Raw genomic sequence first — 18,324 nt, 5'->3', positions numbered from 1 at the left:
AACAGCGCATGCTGTCCGAGGGACTGAGTGCAGACTTGCTGCGCGGGGATCACAAGTGAACAAGCGTATCTTGTGGAGGTCCAAGGTTACGTCTGCAAAGTTTTAAACAATACTGAGAACACCGCTAGCTTTAAGATGAACTCTCCTTTGGAGCTAAAGAGTACACACACACGTGCACACATACACCTGTTCAGCTACATTGCCCTGGCTGACTGCACTGGACTGCCACTGAAGTTTGATTGGGTTGATGGGTTGTGCTCGGTTGGTGTGGATGAGGAGAATTAATAAGTTTGGTTGGGAAAGGGTGGCTGACGGTTAAAAAGAAGAGGCAGCAGATGCACAGGATAGGAATGTGACACCTGGAATCACATTTTTATCACAGGCAGGGGAAGCTGTGCCCAGTACACAATGATGTAGAGGGGTGGATTACGAGGGGGAGATATAACAGAGACAGAGAGACATGGTGGAGAAGAGATATGAGTGCAGGATGAGAGAAGTTAGTACTAGGGGGAAGGGACTGAGGAGTGTGGGGGATGTGTCGGTTCAGAGTGTGGGGGATGTGTCGGTTCAGGGGCTAGTGGAGACTGAGGTCAGGGAAACTATGGGACTGAAGAATGCATTACAAGGACAGCTCCCATGTAAATAAGATAAGCTGGTTTTGGGAAGAAGGATCCAGATGAAACAGGTTTTGAAGCAGCCATTGAAATCAAGCAAGTTATGCTCAGCAGCATGTTCAGCTGCTAACTCTGCTCTTGGCCAAAGTTCAGTAGTGGCCATACATTCAAGTGGACAGCTGGTTGGTGGTCATGCTCACATACAATGTTGTGCAGAAATTACAGCATAGCTGGTATGTAATACACCTGCCTGTCTCCAATAGGATAGGGAAGCCTGTGGTGGTGCTGGAGTATGATGTGCTGGTTGGGTGATCGGACAGGTCTTGCACCTGTGTTTCCGGAGATCTATGACCCTTGTGGCAATGGGTTGGGAGTATGTGTGACATATGGATGGACTAGGATTTTGTGCAGATGGGTCGGTGGCAGGATACCTGATGGTAGGGTGAGAATGATTATGGGGAGGACATTCCTCATTCCCAGGCACGATGGTAAGTGGTGGAAGCACAAGGCATGCTTATATTTAACCACAGAATTTCCATGTCATATGCTGTATTGATAGACATGCTTTGTAAACCACTGTGAAGGGTGTGCAAGAGAGTACTTCCTCCGGAATCACATATTACGGCCTCTTCTTGTTCAATTTGCATATGGAATCCAGGAAGAATTAGTACTTACATGTCTCCTTGCATACTGCAATTAGTCTAACCTCATCTTTGCAGCCCCCCAAGAGAGTTATTTGTATTGAGCTATATTATATTCCTAGGTTCTTCACATAATATGGGTTCTTGAAACTTTTCCAGCATTTCTGTGACACTCTCCTGTGACTATTTGTGATGTCCTTCTTTGTATACATTCATCATCCTCTAGTCCTGTTTGGTACAGGTCTCACACACTTGAGCAATATCCTAAGATGACACATACAAGTGATTTGTAAGCTGTCTCCTTTTTACACCAACAGAATTCTCCCACTATCTTGGCAATGAACCTCAGTCTGTTGCAGTCATCCCCCCCCCCCCCCTAAAAAAACCATCATTAAATCATAATGCAGTACTGCCAAATGCATGCTTGTTCAAATCCTGGTGATGGACGACATTTTTGCTGCCAAAATTTGCTAATAAGGGGAGAAAGTATTGAGTTATCAATCACTTGACTGTATGGCACCGTTGAGAGTCAAATAGTAAGCTTCCCATAAGTGCCTTATGAAAAGCTATACAGTGGTCCCTGTAAAAATGCATAAGATATTTCGGATTTTAAACTACACATTGCATTAATTTAAGCAAACTCCTTGACGCTTTTCAATCACAGTAAGCTAGGAGACAACGCAACATATTTCATTTCACACACAACCACAAAAACACAAGTACTCATCCCGGTCATCGATGTAGCATGTTACAGAGTTAGCACATAATACACAACAATGCAACATGTTTCATTTCACACACAACCATAAAAATGCATCTACGCATCACAGCAGTTCATGCAGCATGTTACAGAGCAGGCACATCATACACACATCAAATGAAAAGTCTGCCTTTACAAAAGCCTAGGCAACAAAGGAACATAAGAATCCTGCATTACTAAGAGTTAAAAAATGAGTACAGCAGAGTATTTCTTTTCTCTTCACACACAGTAAGATCATAAAGAAATGATTGTACATTATGAAGCACACCTTTAATTACTTTTTCTGTGGTCCTTGTGTGAATAGAACTCCTTAGTACCTCCTACTGTAAAGTTTTCAAGCCAAAAAGTGCAATTTCTGAATGCCTGTGAAATTCTGATCCATTTGTGTCTTCTGCAAGAAGTATGTGTGAAATGTTTGGCACCAGGCATCTGCTTTGATCCATGACATAATGATTTTGTGGTGTGTGAGTGTGTGTGTGTGTGTGGGGGGGGGGGGTTATTTGAAGTTTGACATGTGAGAAGGGGGTATTCTGTAGCAGGTGTGTAGGTTGTGGTGGTGCTCTTTAGTGATGAACTTCAATATCAGGAAAATAGCATATTTGTCAGTTTCTGTTGTTCTGTAGAATAAGATACTACAGTTCTGACTTTAGAAGGCGATAGTCAGGTGATTGTTGGTGTTCCAAGTACGGCCATTCTTCTGCAAAAATATGGTGTTTTGGCAGGCTACATTAACAGTCAGCATTGTGAGAAGGGAATGAAAATTGTGAAAGCTGCTCCATCATGCAGGCTGATAGAAAGAGCTGAGGTGTTTGCTAAAATTGATTCATCATTTGATTTTTGTTTTATTGGTGTTTAGTGTAGAGAAATGGGGGGAGGCAGGGTCTAGCAGATGGTGAAGAGAGGGATGACTGTATCAGGGAAAGCAAATAGGGTGGATTTCTTTATTTGGCTGGGTTCTTTTTGTGTTATTTGGATTGTTTAATGATGTTTTCTTTTTTTAAATCTTTTTCTTTGGCATTTTTTTCTTAAGTACATTGTTAAAATATGTGTATTTTTTGTTTTGTTTTTAATTATGATCATAGTGACATATGTTTAATGGAATTATAGTTTTATTTTTGTTATTTAGGTTGACTGAAATTAATGATACAAGACAACATAAATATAACTATATTATTTGGTTTGTTTGTGAATACTGTCTATTCCTAGTTATTCAGCACTGTGGAGTCGATTTTATCAATGTAGGTAATGTGTAGCTAATTATATCTGTCCTATTTTGTAAACAAATTGTTACTTCTTGGGTATCAATGATGTGTCTTTGGTCGTTATGGCAGACTTCATTTCAGCTATGTAGGTCAAGCAAACTGACTGATACCACCAATATTATGTACTTACTTTTTTTTTATCAATGTTGTTTTGCTGTCAGAGATCTGTTAGCTGTATAGGTTAAGTGAAATTATTGGTACTAGCATTTGCAGTGTTCTCTCTGCAAATATCACTGTGATTTTCACTGGTAGGTAGCATGGAGTTCGTTTTAGCTATATAGGTCAAGTGAATTTATTAGTACCAACAGTTATGTTGCTGTTTCATCATTAGCTGGTATCGCGAAATTCAGTTTACCTACAGACATTAAGTGAAGACGATCATACCAATTTTTTGATCTTTCTGTACTGAGACGTTCATGGAATTTTGTTTGGTTTTTGACTTCAGTTCCTATGTGAGGGGAGTGGGCAACATTTGTATGGTATGTACCTACCCAAAACCCCCGGTTTCACATGAGTATCCTGTTAGTTGGATATTTGTTTTAAGATTATTTTGAATATATTTTTTATTATGCTTCTCTTACAGTTGTTTGAATGACATGATGATCGCCATACTGCATGTAAATAAGATGTTTGTATGTGCCAATTGGTAATGTCACAAGTCAAACACAAAGGCCACTATTGAATGTTTCCATATTTCATTTATACTGGTATATGTAAAGTAGTTGTTAATGTTTCTGGAGGAATATTACACCTGCAATTTAATTTGCTATCAAGGAAGCAAGTAACAAAGTTCTAGGACATTTTATGACACTTATGTAGAAGAATTTAAAAAATGTACACTGTGGTGACCAAAGTCTAAAACAGCTGCATCATTTTTCACACATCAGTACAGTATACTAGCTTAAAATACTCTCATTTGACTCAAGCAAAACAAAAATTAATTCTAGGTTGAGGATGAGGCTAAAATTATGTATAACCCCCCCCCCCCCATGACCTGAAAGCTTGGTTGTTGTGACAGAGTGACAGATTGATCTATAGTACAGCCCGAGGTCTAGATTGGGTAGGAAGGTGACAATTTGGTTGTGAGTTGGCGAACTCAACAAATGTGAAAGCAGAAATAGATAACTTTTACCGAGAATTGAACTATGAACCTACAGTTACAACCACAAAGAATTACATGTATTGTATTGACTAACGAATACCAGCTGTTTAAAATGTCATTGCACCTTCAGTAAACCTTTTTAATAAAAATGAATGAGTATATTTATCTGTAACTGAGACCACTTAAATTGTAACCATTATTAAGATCTGAGACACACATATATTTCTACTAACATAACATGTGCCAAAATATTCATTGAAGACATATAGCCTACATTATGTATCTAAGGTAGGTTTTTGAATTTACCACACTTTTATTATTTATAATGAAAAGCACATTAAATTTTGGAGAGAGTGTTAAATTTGGCACAAACATAGACCTTATGCTATGCTACAGATCAATATGTTACTACATCATTTATTTTGCATTCACTTGCATTGGATTTACCTACTCAAAACCAGGTTGTCACTTTTAAATCCAACTTATGAGACTGTGGGCTACATTACAGATCAATACAGGTCAACCTGTCAGCACAACCAAGATTTCAGTGGAACATTATCAACAAAACATAACCAGTTAAAAATGGAAAAAAAAAACATTTAATGCTTCCATTGCATAGTGAGTTATGGTTCATCTCCGCACTTTTTCTCTATCTCCCATTCAGGGCTTCTTATCATCAAACTAATATCAATATATAATCTTCTTACTCACTAGTAGCACCATGTAAAAAGAAAAAAAAGTGAGCTATTGTTGCATTTATAATAAACCTGACACACTGGAAGCAAAATAATAATTGACAGTAAAATCACTACCTGTTGAAGAAATGAACACGTAAACTCTTCATTGAGCCAGCTCGATAACTGCACAGTGGACAGGACTTGATCATGTCATGCTGTCCAACATGTTCATTTTGAAAATGTGCTCGCATTGCAATCTGACGCTGGAAACCTCTGTTGCAAATGGGGCAATGATAAGGTAATGTTTTGGTATGGGTTGTAAAATGCTCTGCCAGGTGGTCCTTGCGGAAAAATCTCTTTTGGCAGACACGACATTCATAAGGCTTTACTCCTGTGTGTCGCATTTTATGCCGTCTCATATTTGCACCATTAGAAAACTTCATATTGCACACATCACACTGGAACAATTTTCGGTCATGACTCCTGTCTGCTGCTGATGACTCACCCTCATTTACGGAGCAGCTGGACAAATGAGTTAAAAATGCAGAGCGACTAAGTGTTTCATAGTTATCACAACGGTCACACCTGTGTATTGGAATGGCTCCATCACTAGAGTCATAGTTGGTGTTAAGGGCTCCTTCATTGCCACCTGATGCTATAGGGCTTCCTTGACCTCCAGACTGATCTGCTTCATTCTCTTGATCACATCCATCTTCATTACTATGTGCGCTTTCAGGCTGTGTACCTGAATCTACTTCATTTTCAGGAGTGCCATCGGTTGAGCTGCGATCTGGCTCTGCCATCCTCCAACTCCTCACCGCACCCTATGAATTGAATTTCTACAATTAGTTACCTATGACAACAAATGTTAACACATTTTTACTAATATATATATATAAAACAAGAAACCACATATGACAAAAAATATTCGAAAATGTTAAATGTTCTTAATCATAAGAGTAATCTAAACAGAACTGTACCTGAATAATAACCTAATTTCATCACTGTGCACTTTAAAATATATAGCACATCTAGTTCAATTGTCATTTGACTCAAGGGCTATTTTCACAATCTGAATTGTTAGTTACAGCATGTCAAATACGAATTTCGCGACATTTCAATTCTGAATTCGTTCTTTTCGGAGAAATAAGGTCACATAAGGTACGGATTCCCCTTCCAGATTACAAACAGGTGGGGAATTGGTTGCCTCAACTACAAGTCAATGTACTCACAACATGGTTATGCAATGCCACTCGAAACGACATTTAGCAATCGGTGTTGAATTGTAATACTTACATATCCGCTCAAGATTGGAAGTCTCCAGCCCAGTCATTTATTTCGACGTATGTCTCCTTAGAATCCAGCAGCTTTGCTGTCCAAATAAATACATTGACCTACCGGAATTAGGAAGAGTTATTGGTCGTGCATTTCCGCTCCACATTTTAAGTCACTGTGTTTCTAATGATGGTGTTCACTTCCAATGTTTGCAAACAACATCGTTTCGCACGAAGTGGCGAAGTTACTAATTTCGGTCATAGTCTCATCTTAAAATGACAGTTGAACGTCAGGATAAGAATTTCATGCGTGACAGGTTAGGCGCGCATCGCGTGAGGTGCGGTAAAATGAGAAATAATTTGTCGAATTCCGAACTGCTAACTTATTATGAGGAAGAATCGGAAAAGCTACGAGTGTTTGCAAGAGACCGCGGATTGGATGACGGGAACATAAATAAAATCGTCCATAAATCACTATATGGTTATGTTTACAAGAACGTCGATTGTAGTGAAAAACAGTCCTTGTTAAATACTTTTATTAGAAAGTATTCTGCTCTTCTGTCTGTATTAAAACTTTTATTTGTACTAGTGTTTATAGTAACTGGTCTATTTATCGCCCAGCTTTATCAAAAATCTGCTGTCAATTTCATTATCCGAAATGTTCAAGAGCTTATATATCCTGCAATGAAAGTTCTTCGTTTCGTAAGCCTTCCTTTGGTGACTAACTTCCCATCAATATCCGGTAAGAACATCAGAATGAAAACTGTTACTTTATTCCACGCTTAAGCACTGGGTGTTATTACAACCATCCTCTGGTTTTTGACACCTATTTTGGGCAGTCTTCTCTAGACTTCTCCTTGCATTAGCCATTTTGAGGGTTTTTCGTGCAATTATTTATCCAGAAATTGACTATATATCTATTGTGTTACATTACGAACTTGCTTCCCAAATCGTTTTCCATTTTGTGGTGCATTGGTTGAACCAGTCCTCTGAGCATCTTAATGTAGAATTTTCAGCGATCAACTTTATAATAATTTAAATGGAATGCCAGGTTGCATTGTTCAAAAACTTCATGTCTGATTTCCTGCTTCAGTGGTGTGTATCAGGGGGAGTCAACCTCTTTTTACCTACTGCCCACTTTTGTATCGCTGTTACTAGTAAAATTTTCTAATCGCCCACCAGTTCCACAGTAATGATGATTTATAAAATAGGGAAGTAACTTAACATTATAAAATGTATGAAGCAGATTACAGCAGGTTAAGCATATAATAATAATTACTCACCAAATGCTTTAAGTAAAAATTTTATGAAAATCTAATGAAAATGTTTTTAAAACCTGTTCCACCCACCATGGGTGGTAGGGACAAGGTTGACTACCACTGGTCTTGATGAATCCTAGTTTTGGAGTGAAGTATAGCCATTCCGCTTCAGAGGTTGCAATGAAACACTCAATCCCTATCGTCTGCATTCTGCATCACAGCACGAAGTAGACGTCGGTGCTCATTTAAATTCATCTCTCATCTGAGAAAGTTGGGATTTTGCTTAGAAATTAGTGCTTTATTATTGTTATTATTTTTATTCATTAAAAACTAAGTATAATTATTTTGACTTTAGCTCAACAATTTTGTGATAAAAGGGTATTATATAATCTTTTCTCATAAGTCATAATTTGGCATAATAGCTGTACACTACTTTTGTAATGAATAATTAAGTTGTATGTTTCGTCAAACAACAGATCGTTCCCATTACATGACATTAATTACAGGCCACGTGTCTATGTGTCTAAAATGATAATTTGCGTTGAAATCACAATGATCCACATGTTGTATCGGAATTATAAAATGTAGCAAAATAACAGAGTTATTCATGAGGCAATGTGTTTCCAAGGTAAGGTGCCTCACTACCATTCCCCAAATCCATCAATATGGGAGCCAACCTCACATCTATAGGAAGAACCACAATCCACCTCCTGAAAGTTAATGCCAATCTTATAATCCTACCTGCCAACAAAGGCCCCACAACTGTGGTTATGACCCACAGGGACTGCCTGGTGGAAAGACTCTGCCAGCTGTTAGAAAAGTTCACATACAAGCCCTGCCTAGTGATCCATTCTACAAACACAGCAGGATCTCCAGTTCCTCTTCAAATCCTTAGGCCCATCCCAGAATCTCTCTCTCTCTCTCTATCTATCTATCTATCTATCTATCTATCTATCTATCTCTCTCCCCCTCTCCTCTCCCTACCCCCCCCCCCCTCCACCCAACCACCCAAGATGCCCATTGTGGATGGTGATTGTGCTCCTCACAGAGAGAACCTCTGCCCTTGTGAACCAACACCTTCAGGCTATTACTCATGACATAATCTCCTATACAGGGTGTCTCAGGTGCAATGGTCAATATTCAGGAATATGACAGAAACAATCAGCAATTCTGACTGGTTTTTGAGGTAGAACACATTTAATGTACATTGTTATTTATTTTCTGTATTATTCAATACAGAGAAATGATTTTAAAGTGTAATTTTACATGCCCATTTCATAGAGAAATCCCAAATGAGTGTAATGCAATATTTTTTATCTATATGTTGGGACAGTAAAACACAGAGAATAACCATCTGCTGCACAGTAGTAGTAGTAGTAGTAGTAGTAATAGTCAGCACAGGGCAGGGTGTTACTGACACTGCTGGAGTACTGGTTATTCTTTATGTTTTACTGTCCCTGCTAATACATACTGATAAAACAAATGTCACACTACACTAATGTGGGACTACTCTTTCAAATGGGCAAGTAAATTCCACTTCAAAAATGTTTTTTGTGTATTAAATAACACAGGAAATAAATAAGAATGTACAGTAAACGTGTTCTTTCTTGGAAACTGTTTGAAATAGGGTATATGCCCACATTAAAGTTTTTTTGCTTCAAAGGATTGTTCCAGTCAAAAAAGAAATAAACCATATCTTCCACCAACTCTCCACTATTTCTGTTCCTGTGCCACTCAGTGACCTATACATCACTGCTGCTGCCCCTTGTCTCTACATTAACATCCCCAATGCCCATTGCCTTGCCACTATTGAACACCCAACAGATTACACACTTGTGACCTTCCTGGTCACCATGAGCAACTATATGCTCACCCATAATTACTTCTTGTTTGAAGGTACCACCTACAAACCAATCCATGGTAGATCAGTGGGCATCACAAGTCATCATCCTCTGCTAACCTATTGATGGGCCATTTAGAGGAACCCTTCCAGCCAACCAGAATCCCATACCCCTCACCTGCTTCAGATTCATTTTCGGTATCTTCATTACTTGGTCTGAGGGTGAGGATGCCCTATCCACATTGCTCCAGAACCTCAATATCTTCTCCCCCATTCATTCCACCTGGTCCTTCTCAGACCAACAAGCCACCTTCCTCAGTGTCGAGCATCACCTCAAGGATTGCTATACCAGTACCTCCATTCACATCAAACCTATCAATCACCAACAGTACCTCCACTTCGACAGCCGCCACAGATTCCACACCAAGAAGCTTCTTCCATAGAGCCGTACACCCTTGGTCATTGCATCAGTAGTGATGACGAGCCTTCATAGACCGAAATTAGCATTGTCCAGAATCATACCTTTTACCTTGTTTACCAGTCACTTACCATGCCCCGCCCGACTGCAAAGAAGCACTCTTCTCGTAATTCAGTATCACCTAGGGCTGGAGCAACTGAATCACATGCTCTGCAAAGACTTCAGCTCCCTCTCATCCTGCCCTGAAATGAGAAATATCGTCCCCACCCCTCCTACAGTGGTATTTCATCGCTCACCCAAAACTTCTCCCAAACAGGCCTCAGAAGGCCTAGGGATATCAACTACCATATTGTCATCCTTTGCCCAAAAGGTGTCATCAGATGCTGGTTTGGCGGGGCATGAGGTTAGCATACTGCTGTCTTGGCCGTTATCAGTTTTCAGGACCTGGAGCCACTACTTCTTAATCAAGTAGTTCCTCAGTTGGCATCACAAGGGTTAGTGCATTCCACTTGCCAACAGAGCATGGCAGACCCAGATGGTCACCCATTGAAGTGCTAGCCACATCTGATGGTGCTTAACTTCAGTCAGTTGAAGAGAACAGGTGGATCCACCGTGGCAAGGCCATTTGTTCCACTGTCCATCCACACTATGCAACATCCTTGTCCATCCCTACTCCATCCCTTCTCCCAACCCATTGCCTCGTGGCTCATATGCCTACAATAGACCCAGATGCAAGACCTGCCCTATACATTGTCCCGCTACCATCTACTCTAGACCTGTCAATGGCATCTTGTATGCTGTTAAAGACAGGGCCACCTGTGAAAGCAGCCATATGATCTACCAACTTAGCTGCAACCTTTGTGCCAAATTCTATGTGGGCATGACAACTAATAAGTTGTCTGTACGCATAAGTGGACCATCCACTTGCTGAACATGCCATCACTTTAAGGATTGGTTCACAGCCTGAGGCATCTGATTTCTTCCCACTGGCACCAGCTGTTCTGAACTGCACAAGTTAGAACTCTCCTTGCAAAGTATCCTTTATTCCTGTGACCCCCCTCCCTGTCCTCCCCTCTCCACAAACTTTTCACTAGTCCCTGACCTCCACCTGCCTGTCCCCTTCCATGATCCCACTCCAATACTACACGTGCCTTCTATCCTTCCTGTCCACCTACATAATCCTTTACCCTTCTCTACTTCTCTCCTATCCCTCCCACCACCACCCCCATCTACACCACTGCCTTCAGATGCTGCACTTTGCAGCCCTTCCATGACCCCATCATGTGCCACTTGCATGTGCCACACAGCATCTTCCCTCACTTGTACCGGGCTATCCCCTTCCCCCTTCGTGCTCTATGCCTCTTCTGTATCCCGGCTATCCAACTCAGCTAGATTGCATCTCACATCAGACACAGTCGCAGTCAGTCCTTAGCACACGGAGACTGTATCCATGGTTGTGCGAGTTGTTGTTGTGTGAATGTATGTAAGTTTTCTGCTTCAGAAAAAGGATTTTGTTTGAAAACTGAAATATTGTAGCATTCTTTTTTATTGTGGCTGTCTGCGACACGACTCCCTCCTCTGTGCGGGGAGTAGCAATCTGTCGTTTCCATATTGTTGTCTGTTGTTTTCCTGCTTTTTCAAATTTTGATATAGCAGTAACAGTGAATTCGATGCAAATGATCAAATTGGGATCCATAACCTGTAATTAATGGTTCAAGAAGAATATTCTGTACTAACTATCAGCTTTGACCAGTGATGTAATGTCAATGGTTGCTGTGACATTGCCTTTTAGGGAATATTTTCAGTTTGATGGTTAGCTGGCGAAGCCAACTAATGTGAAAGTAATAAAAATGTTTGTTGTGAGTGATTGATCTGTGCTTAGTGCAAGGTCTAGGTTAGGTTAGAAGGTGGCAATTTGGTTGTGAGTTGGCAATGCCCATGAATTTGAAGGGGGGGGGGGGACAACTGGATGTGGTGATAGACATACCTGCACCTTAGCTCGAGGTCTGTGTTAAGTGTGTGGCATGACTCTTTGGTTGTGAGTTTGCAAAGCCTACAAATGTGAAAGCAAAAACTTGTATGTAGCTTAACCCATTTGAAAAAAGTTGCCACAGATATGACAGTGTAGTCGTCATGTTGTTAACAATGTTTGCCACATGTTTCCTATGTCACCGGTGTAAACTGGCAAATATTATTGAATATTCCTCATTATCCTAATTAATTTCGTTCTTAATTCCTGAGGGCTGTCTGTTGTTGATAGTGTTTCCAGGAAGAAATGGTATAAATCTTTTGTGCCGAAACATGACATTTGAAAATTATTTGAAGGCTGTAAATCATTTTTCCCTCAAACTAATGTAAAAATGCATTAATGACTTGTTGATTCATTCATTTTTACATTGTATTTGTACATTCCATTAATGAAAAAGAACCTTCAGGATTTTTTAATGGGTCACAGTGTAAATTAACACTTCAGACACTAGTTTAGTCAGTCATATTATCAACAAGGCATTAATCCCTATGATTTTCCTACACAGCTGAAGGCAAATGGCCCCTTTTGAAGGGGCACAGTTGATTTCCATCCATATGCATTTTAAATTCTCCGATGAGGGTAATCAGAAAATTTGTAGGAGGAGTAATCCTTATACATGCTTTTAAGATTCTTTAATTTGTTGGAGTTCTCAGTTTCGTGCCTTATATTTTAAAGGTAGGTTGCTTACTCCTTAATGATTTCTGTTGCTGATAGAACACATCATGTTTCAATTATTCTGTGATTTGAACAATCACAATAAAAGCCTCCTAAATAATTTTCATGTGTGCTCTTCGTTAGTTTTCTCATAAGAGTTATGTACTTTGCTGCAAACATACACACAAAAGCCCTCCTCTTATGTAAAGCAAGAAACTGGGACTCCCAGCCATTCCAAAAGAAAATTAAAAATAAATACCTCACACCCATATCATCTGCAAATTATCTGATTATCTAGATTCAGGGTTTGAAAATTCCTGTTAGCTATGGGGCAAGTAACAGTGTTCTTTGTAAAGGTACATAATATGATGTAGTGTATCATAAATGGACCTTTGCTGTTAAAGGGATAGGCAACTGTTTTCTTAGTATACTTCCAGCGTAATGAAGTAAATACTAAGCTGCCAATAGAAGATAAACAGAAACTATTTAATGTAACAGAGGAAGCAGCAGTGTTTTTCAACGTAGTGGCAGTTTTCCTAATTTACTAGGTTACATTTTGCTGCCATAAGGACAAATAGTAGTAAGAAGTCTAGTGATTGTTTATAGTTGATGCAGTGTACAGATTAAATTCTTACAAGTTTCTTATTTTTTTTAAAATGTATACCGTAACTTGTTCAGCATCCCTAGTGAGGGTAGTTGTAGTTATTTATTTGCCCAAGGGTCATTTTGCAATGCTACAGGGTTTATCAACTTAATACAAGTAAATGCATGTTGTAACTTGGACACACAACCCAACCAAGAATGTTAGTTCAACTTTATTAGACTGTGGCATGCACACCAATCACCATAACATACACTGAACACAAAAAGATAACGCAAATATATACAAGCAGTAATAACATGATAACTGAGCGCAAGTGTACTGCAGCAGGGTTTAAATAGGCACTCGTCCATGGCGGGCAATATCGGATATTGACAGTACTGCTCTTTCGCAGTGCACTCTTGCAGCTGACAACACATTGCTAATGCACGTAGCTTTCAAGTCTGTGCACATTACTTCATTCCTCTTTCCTTGCGGAACAGCTCAGATTCGTGAGACGTCCATGGCATCTTCCTCCACGAGGCTGTGACTGAGATGACGTGCTGATACTGGGGCATATGGGCGGAAGTGATTGGGGCATGGGCCGCGTCGTAGTCCATCTTCTCGTGTCAACCCATATGGTAGGATGGGTGACGTCTGTGTGAGCTCCATGTCCACATCAGGTCCAGGGCCTGATGGTGGTGGTGGTGGTGCCCCTGCAATTGGTGGGTGAGGTGGAGGAGACAGCTCTGGTGTGAACGGCAGCTGCGTTGGCATTGGTACCATTATTGGAGAAGCTGCACCAAGTTCATCCATTGGTGATGGGGACTCCTCATAAGTCATGGCAGGAACACAGCCGCATCAGGTGATCTGTCAAGTGACACAGATGGGCGTGGTAATGTCAGTGTCTCAGCCGGGGTTGTCTGGTCATCCACACACAGGTGTAACTGTTCGTAATGACAAGATCTCCAAATGGAGAGCCACGGAAACCACTACCTAGAAACTGAATAGTCCATGTCAAGGAGTAGAATACCATCAATGACAGAGAAACAATGCTGAAACATACTTATGGAGGGGTTGAATGCCTGTCATGGAGGTGCCTCAGGCCAGCCATGTTGTACGCAGTGTATCACTTTCTGTAAAATCATATCGATAGCACAAGCCTGCACGATCCGAGCACTAGTGATTGGAAAACCATTGACAGTTTGTTTAACGCATTCATTAACATGGAAATGGAGTAACTGCTCCTGATAAAAAACTGGGTCCATACTGACTGGAAGATGGGAGAGCACTTCAGCATTCACATGTTTAGCCATGGGGTGGAAGTGAATCTCATAGTTGTACCAAGAGAGGAATAGTGCCCAACTTTGAAGGTGATGTGTTTCTATGTCTGGAAATGACACTGAGGGGTTAAACAGTGTAACTAATGGCTTGTGATTCGTGAGGAGAAGTAATTTTACACGATAAAGAAAAACATGTAACTTCTTTATGGCATAAACAATAGCAAGGGCTTCTTTCTGTATTTGTGAATATCTAGGCTGAACCAAATTAAGTGTTTTTGATGCACATGCAGTATGCCATTCAGAGCCATCAGAATATTTGTGAGCTAACACCGCCCCCAGCCCATGCTGGATGCATCTGTTGCTAACACTAAATGGTGACCCTGTCGGTTTGTTATGAGGCAAGGTGTAGTTGAGCATTGACAGAAACTTTCAAATCACCACAAAAGCATAACTGTTCTGATGGCTTGTTGACAATAACTAAGGGAGTAAGCCATTAACTGGATACAATTGGTTGGACAAACCCGGAAGCTGTGAGGTGGTCAAGCTCCAACTTAACTTGCACACAAAGTGCCATTGATACCGGGCAGGCTCGAAAGAAAGGGGGTCTAGCCAGCTGAATTTCAGTTGAGAGATCATTTCACATGCCTGTGACCAGTGGAAAGATGTCCCCTTATGCAGCAAGTCATGTAATGGTTGTGCAACTGATGCTGCTCCCAGAAAAAAACATGATAATAAGCAATCTTACCTAAAAAGAACCTGCAGTTCCTTGACTGACTTAGAACATGGAAGAGCCACAATGACAGAGACAGTCTGATGAAGGGGTTTGATACCAGCACTAGAGATCTTGAACCCAAGATAAACAATAATAGGCTGAAAGAAGAAGCACTTTTCCAAATTGTATTTTAACCCGGCGAACTGTAACAACGAAAAGAGCATATGAAAGTTGTTGAGATGTTCAGCAGTGGAGGAGGTAGAGGCCACAATATCATCAGGATAGTTGGCACAGCCAGTTACAGACTTCGTGAGTTGTTCGAGAAACCATTGAAAAACTGCCAGGGCGCTGGCCACGCCAAATGGTATTGATGCAAGCCAAAAGGCATGTTAACGACCAAGAGTCATTGAGATTCAGAATCAACAGCAAGCTGCAAATACGCACGGGAAAGGTCACTCTTGTAAAAATACTGACCACCAGCGAGTTTAACAAAATGTTCACCAGGGCATGGCAAGGGATACGTGTCAATGATAGACTGAGCTTTGACAGAAACTTTGAAATCACCGCAAAAGTTAGACCGAATAGCTTCTTGACAATGACTTATGGGGTAGCCCGTTCACTGGATACGATCGGTTGGACAAACCTGGAGGCCATGAGGCGGTTGAGCTCCGCCTTAACCTGTTCACAGAGTGCCATAGGTACTGGACAAGCCCAAAAGAAAGGGGGTCTTGCTGAAGGTTTCATGGTGATGTGGGCTTGGAAATTATAAGCACAACCCAAATCTGCAGAAAACAGGGCAGAAAATTCAGAGCATAAAGAGTCGAGTTGTGGATAAGGCACTTGATCAGAGACAAGATTAACTTCATCGGAAATAGTAAACCCGAAAAGGTTAGAGGTATCCAAACCAAACAAATTTTCAGTGGGTGCTTTGTTCACCACCAGAAAAGTCAGCAGATGAACCACAGATTTATATGTGACTGAGGCTGAGAAGTTACCTAATATCAGAAAGCTTTGTTTATTGTAGGTGACTAATGTACGTGACACTGGTGCTTAAGGGGGAGAACTCAAGTCCGCGTACGTTTGCAAGTTGAATAATTACACGGCAGCACAAGTGTCAACTTGCATGTGCAAAACCTTCTGATAAACCTTGACACCAACAAAACGCTTATTGGGTGCAACAGAGATTGCTGATACACAATTGATATCCATGTCAGCATCTGCAATAGGCTGTTGGAAATAGGACGATCCATCCTATCATGAGTGACAAAACACGACAGATTAGTGGGAAACGTGGAGCACTTATGTTGTCATTCATTACCAGGCTAGCTGTGCTGCTGCTGCAACTGTGACTTCCTCAGTGAGGTGGGCCAGATGCTGTGAAGTTTACCTCGTGCATGGACTGCCACCACCGTATCATCCCCCTGTGAACCATCCGCCAAACGGCGGGGGAAAGCGTGTTGAACTTCTGCAACCTCATGCCATGATTCAGTTAGAGTACCCGCAGCCCTCAAAACCTGAAAAGATTGGGCTATAGTCATATAGTCAGAACATTGAAGAGGGGGACGTTTCACCTTAAAGAGCCTGCTAATGGACCTTACATTTGGGGCCAACCAAATGATTGCACCACAATCTATTTGACCAGCATACAACTCCTTATGTACATAATTGACAAAGTGACAATGACGGCTTAACCTGTGAAGCTCTGCTGCCTAAGTCTATGGAAATGTTCTGGTTTCTTGCAGCACCAATAGAACTCAACTCGAGTGGCAATGATGTATGTCCGTTTAAAGTGGTATTTCGAAAGAAGGTTGCACATGGTATCAAAAGAGAGTGAAGATGGATCCTTTAGGGAGGGCCAGTTGGCAAAGAAGTTGATGCATGCGAGGTGATAATGAAGACAAAAAGAAAACACAGCATACGGTAACATCAGTCAATCCAAACACATGAAAATGCTGCTGCAACTGTTTTTTGTAGGTTTCCCATTCTCCAACAGACTCATCGTAAGCTGGAAATGGCTTGGGTAAATGACTGAGGTAGCGACAGACAAAACAGGAGGTACTAGGGGTGACATAGCAGGCGATGTAGATTGAGATGGACTTGAAAAGCCAAAACTGAGGCAAGCATTTGCAATACTTGTGTTTGATTGTGTTGCGCTGTGGCAAATGCTTCCTGCTGTTGACTGAGATGCTGCAGCGCCACCATAAGAACCCCTTGTTGATTAACCAGCTGATGTAAAAACTCACTGGTAGCACCATCAGACATTGTAGACACAACAGAGAACAAACCAGAGACTGAGAACCATGTGGAGAACAATTCCACACTCGTTTTCACTTGTGTTGTAATATGGACACACAACACAACCAAGAATGTTAGTACAACTTTGTTAGACTGTGGCATATATGCCAACCACCATAACGTACACTGACACACAATAAGTTAGGGCAAATGTATGCAAGCAGTGATAACATGATAACTGAGCACAAGCAAAGTGCAGCAGGGTTTAAATAGGCACTCAAGCATTGCTCTTTCATGGCGCACTCTTGCAGATGTACATAATAACCTGTTTGTCCAGCTTTGAAATGAAATACATGACTCATTCTGCAAATCAGGGAATGCAAAGGTGATGTAATTCATGTAAATACAGTAGAACCCCTATTTAACGTTTTTCTAGGGACCAGAATTTTTTAACCTTAAATGGGGGTTTAACTTAAATCGAGGTTTTGATAGAAAGCAAACATTTTCCAGAACTCTTTGCTTGTATTGACACGAATTGTAACAACACACATAATTTACTCAATAACAACAATAAAACAAGGAGATACGTACCCTACACACTATACTGTAATTACAACTTTTTTTGTAACACTAATACAGTAGTCAAAGTTTCCCAGCACACTACAAAATTAAAACATCCACAAAATACGTACACAATTACAGTAATACAATAAATCAAGTTACTTTTCCTATATACAACACCTATTTACACAACTCTCACTGTGCCTACTTGTAATCAAAAATGGTAGTCTGACTTTCCCTATATACAACACGTATTTACACGACTTTCACTGTGCCTACTTGTAATCAAAAATGGTACTCTGCTTTTTAGCGCTGTTGGATTTTAAGTTCATAATGTCCATCTCCAATTGATTTGTCTATAACAGGGTTGTCCACGTTAAATGTTGTGACAAATCTCTGGACAATGTCTATGCTGGCAATAGC

At 40.6% G+C, this 18,324-nt stretch overlaps 2 protein-coding genes across 3 annotated transcripts in view; one reads left to right on the top strand and one right to left on the bottom strand.

Annotated features, from left to right (window-relative positions):
* LOC126252778 (zinc finger protein Helios-like) overlaps positions 1-6,491 on the bottom strand; it is a 73,823-nt gene extending 67,332 nt beyond the window's left edge. Inside the window, exons 1-2 of the mRNA XM_049953707.1 lie at positions 6,353-6,491; positions 5,192-5,880 (exon numbers count right to left, since the gene is read on the bottom strand). Coding sequence (XP_049809664.1) covers positions 5,192-5,859 — 668 coding nt within the window. The 5' untranslated portion in view covers positions 5,860-5,880; positions 6,353-6,491. The remainder of the gene's footprint in view (positions 1-5,191; positions 5,881-6,352) is intronic.
* The window catches only part of LOC126252780 (uncharacterized), a 63,176-nt gene continuing 51,308 nt past the window's right edge, over positions 6,457-18,324 (top strand). The window contains exon 1 of one of the 2 annotated variants that reach the window (XM_049953708.1): positions 6,457-7,072. In XM_049953708.1, coding sequence (XP_049809665.1) covers positions 6,607-7,072 — 466 coding nt within the window. In that variant the 5' untranslated portion in view covers positions 6,457-6,606. The remainder of the gene's footprint in view (positions 7,073-18,324) is intronic. The other variant, XM_049953709.1, reaches the window with a different exon arrangement.

This window comes from Schistocerca nitens, chromosome 4 (assembly GCF_023898315.1).
Source record: "Schistocerca nitens isolate TAMUIC-IGC-003100 chromosome 4, iqSchNite1.1, whole genome shotgun sequence".
NCBI lineage: Eukaryota > Metazoa > Arthropoda > Insecta > Orthoptera > Acrididae > Schistocerca > Schistocerca nitens.
This window is presented reverse-complemented; position numbering and strand designations above follow the sequence as displayed.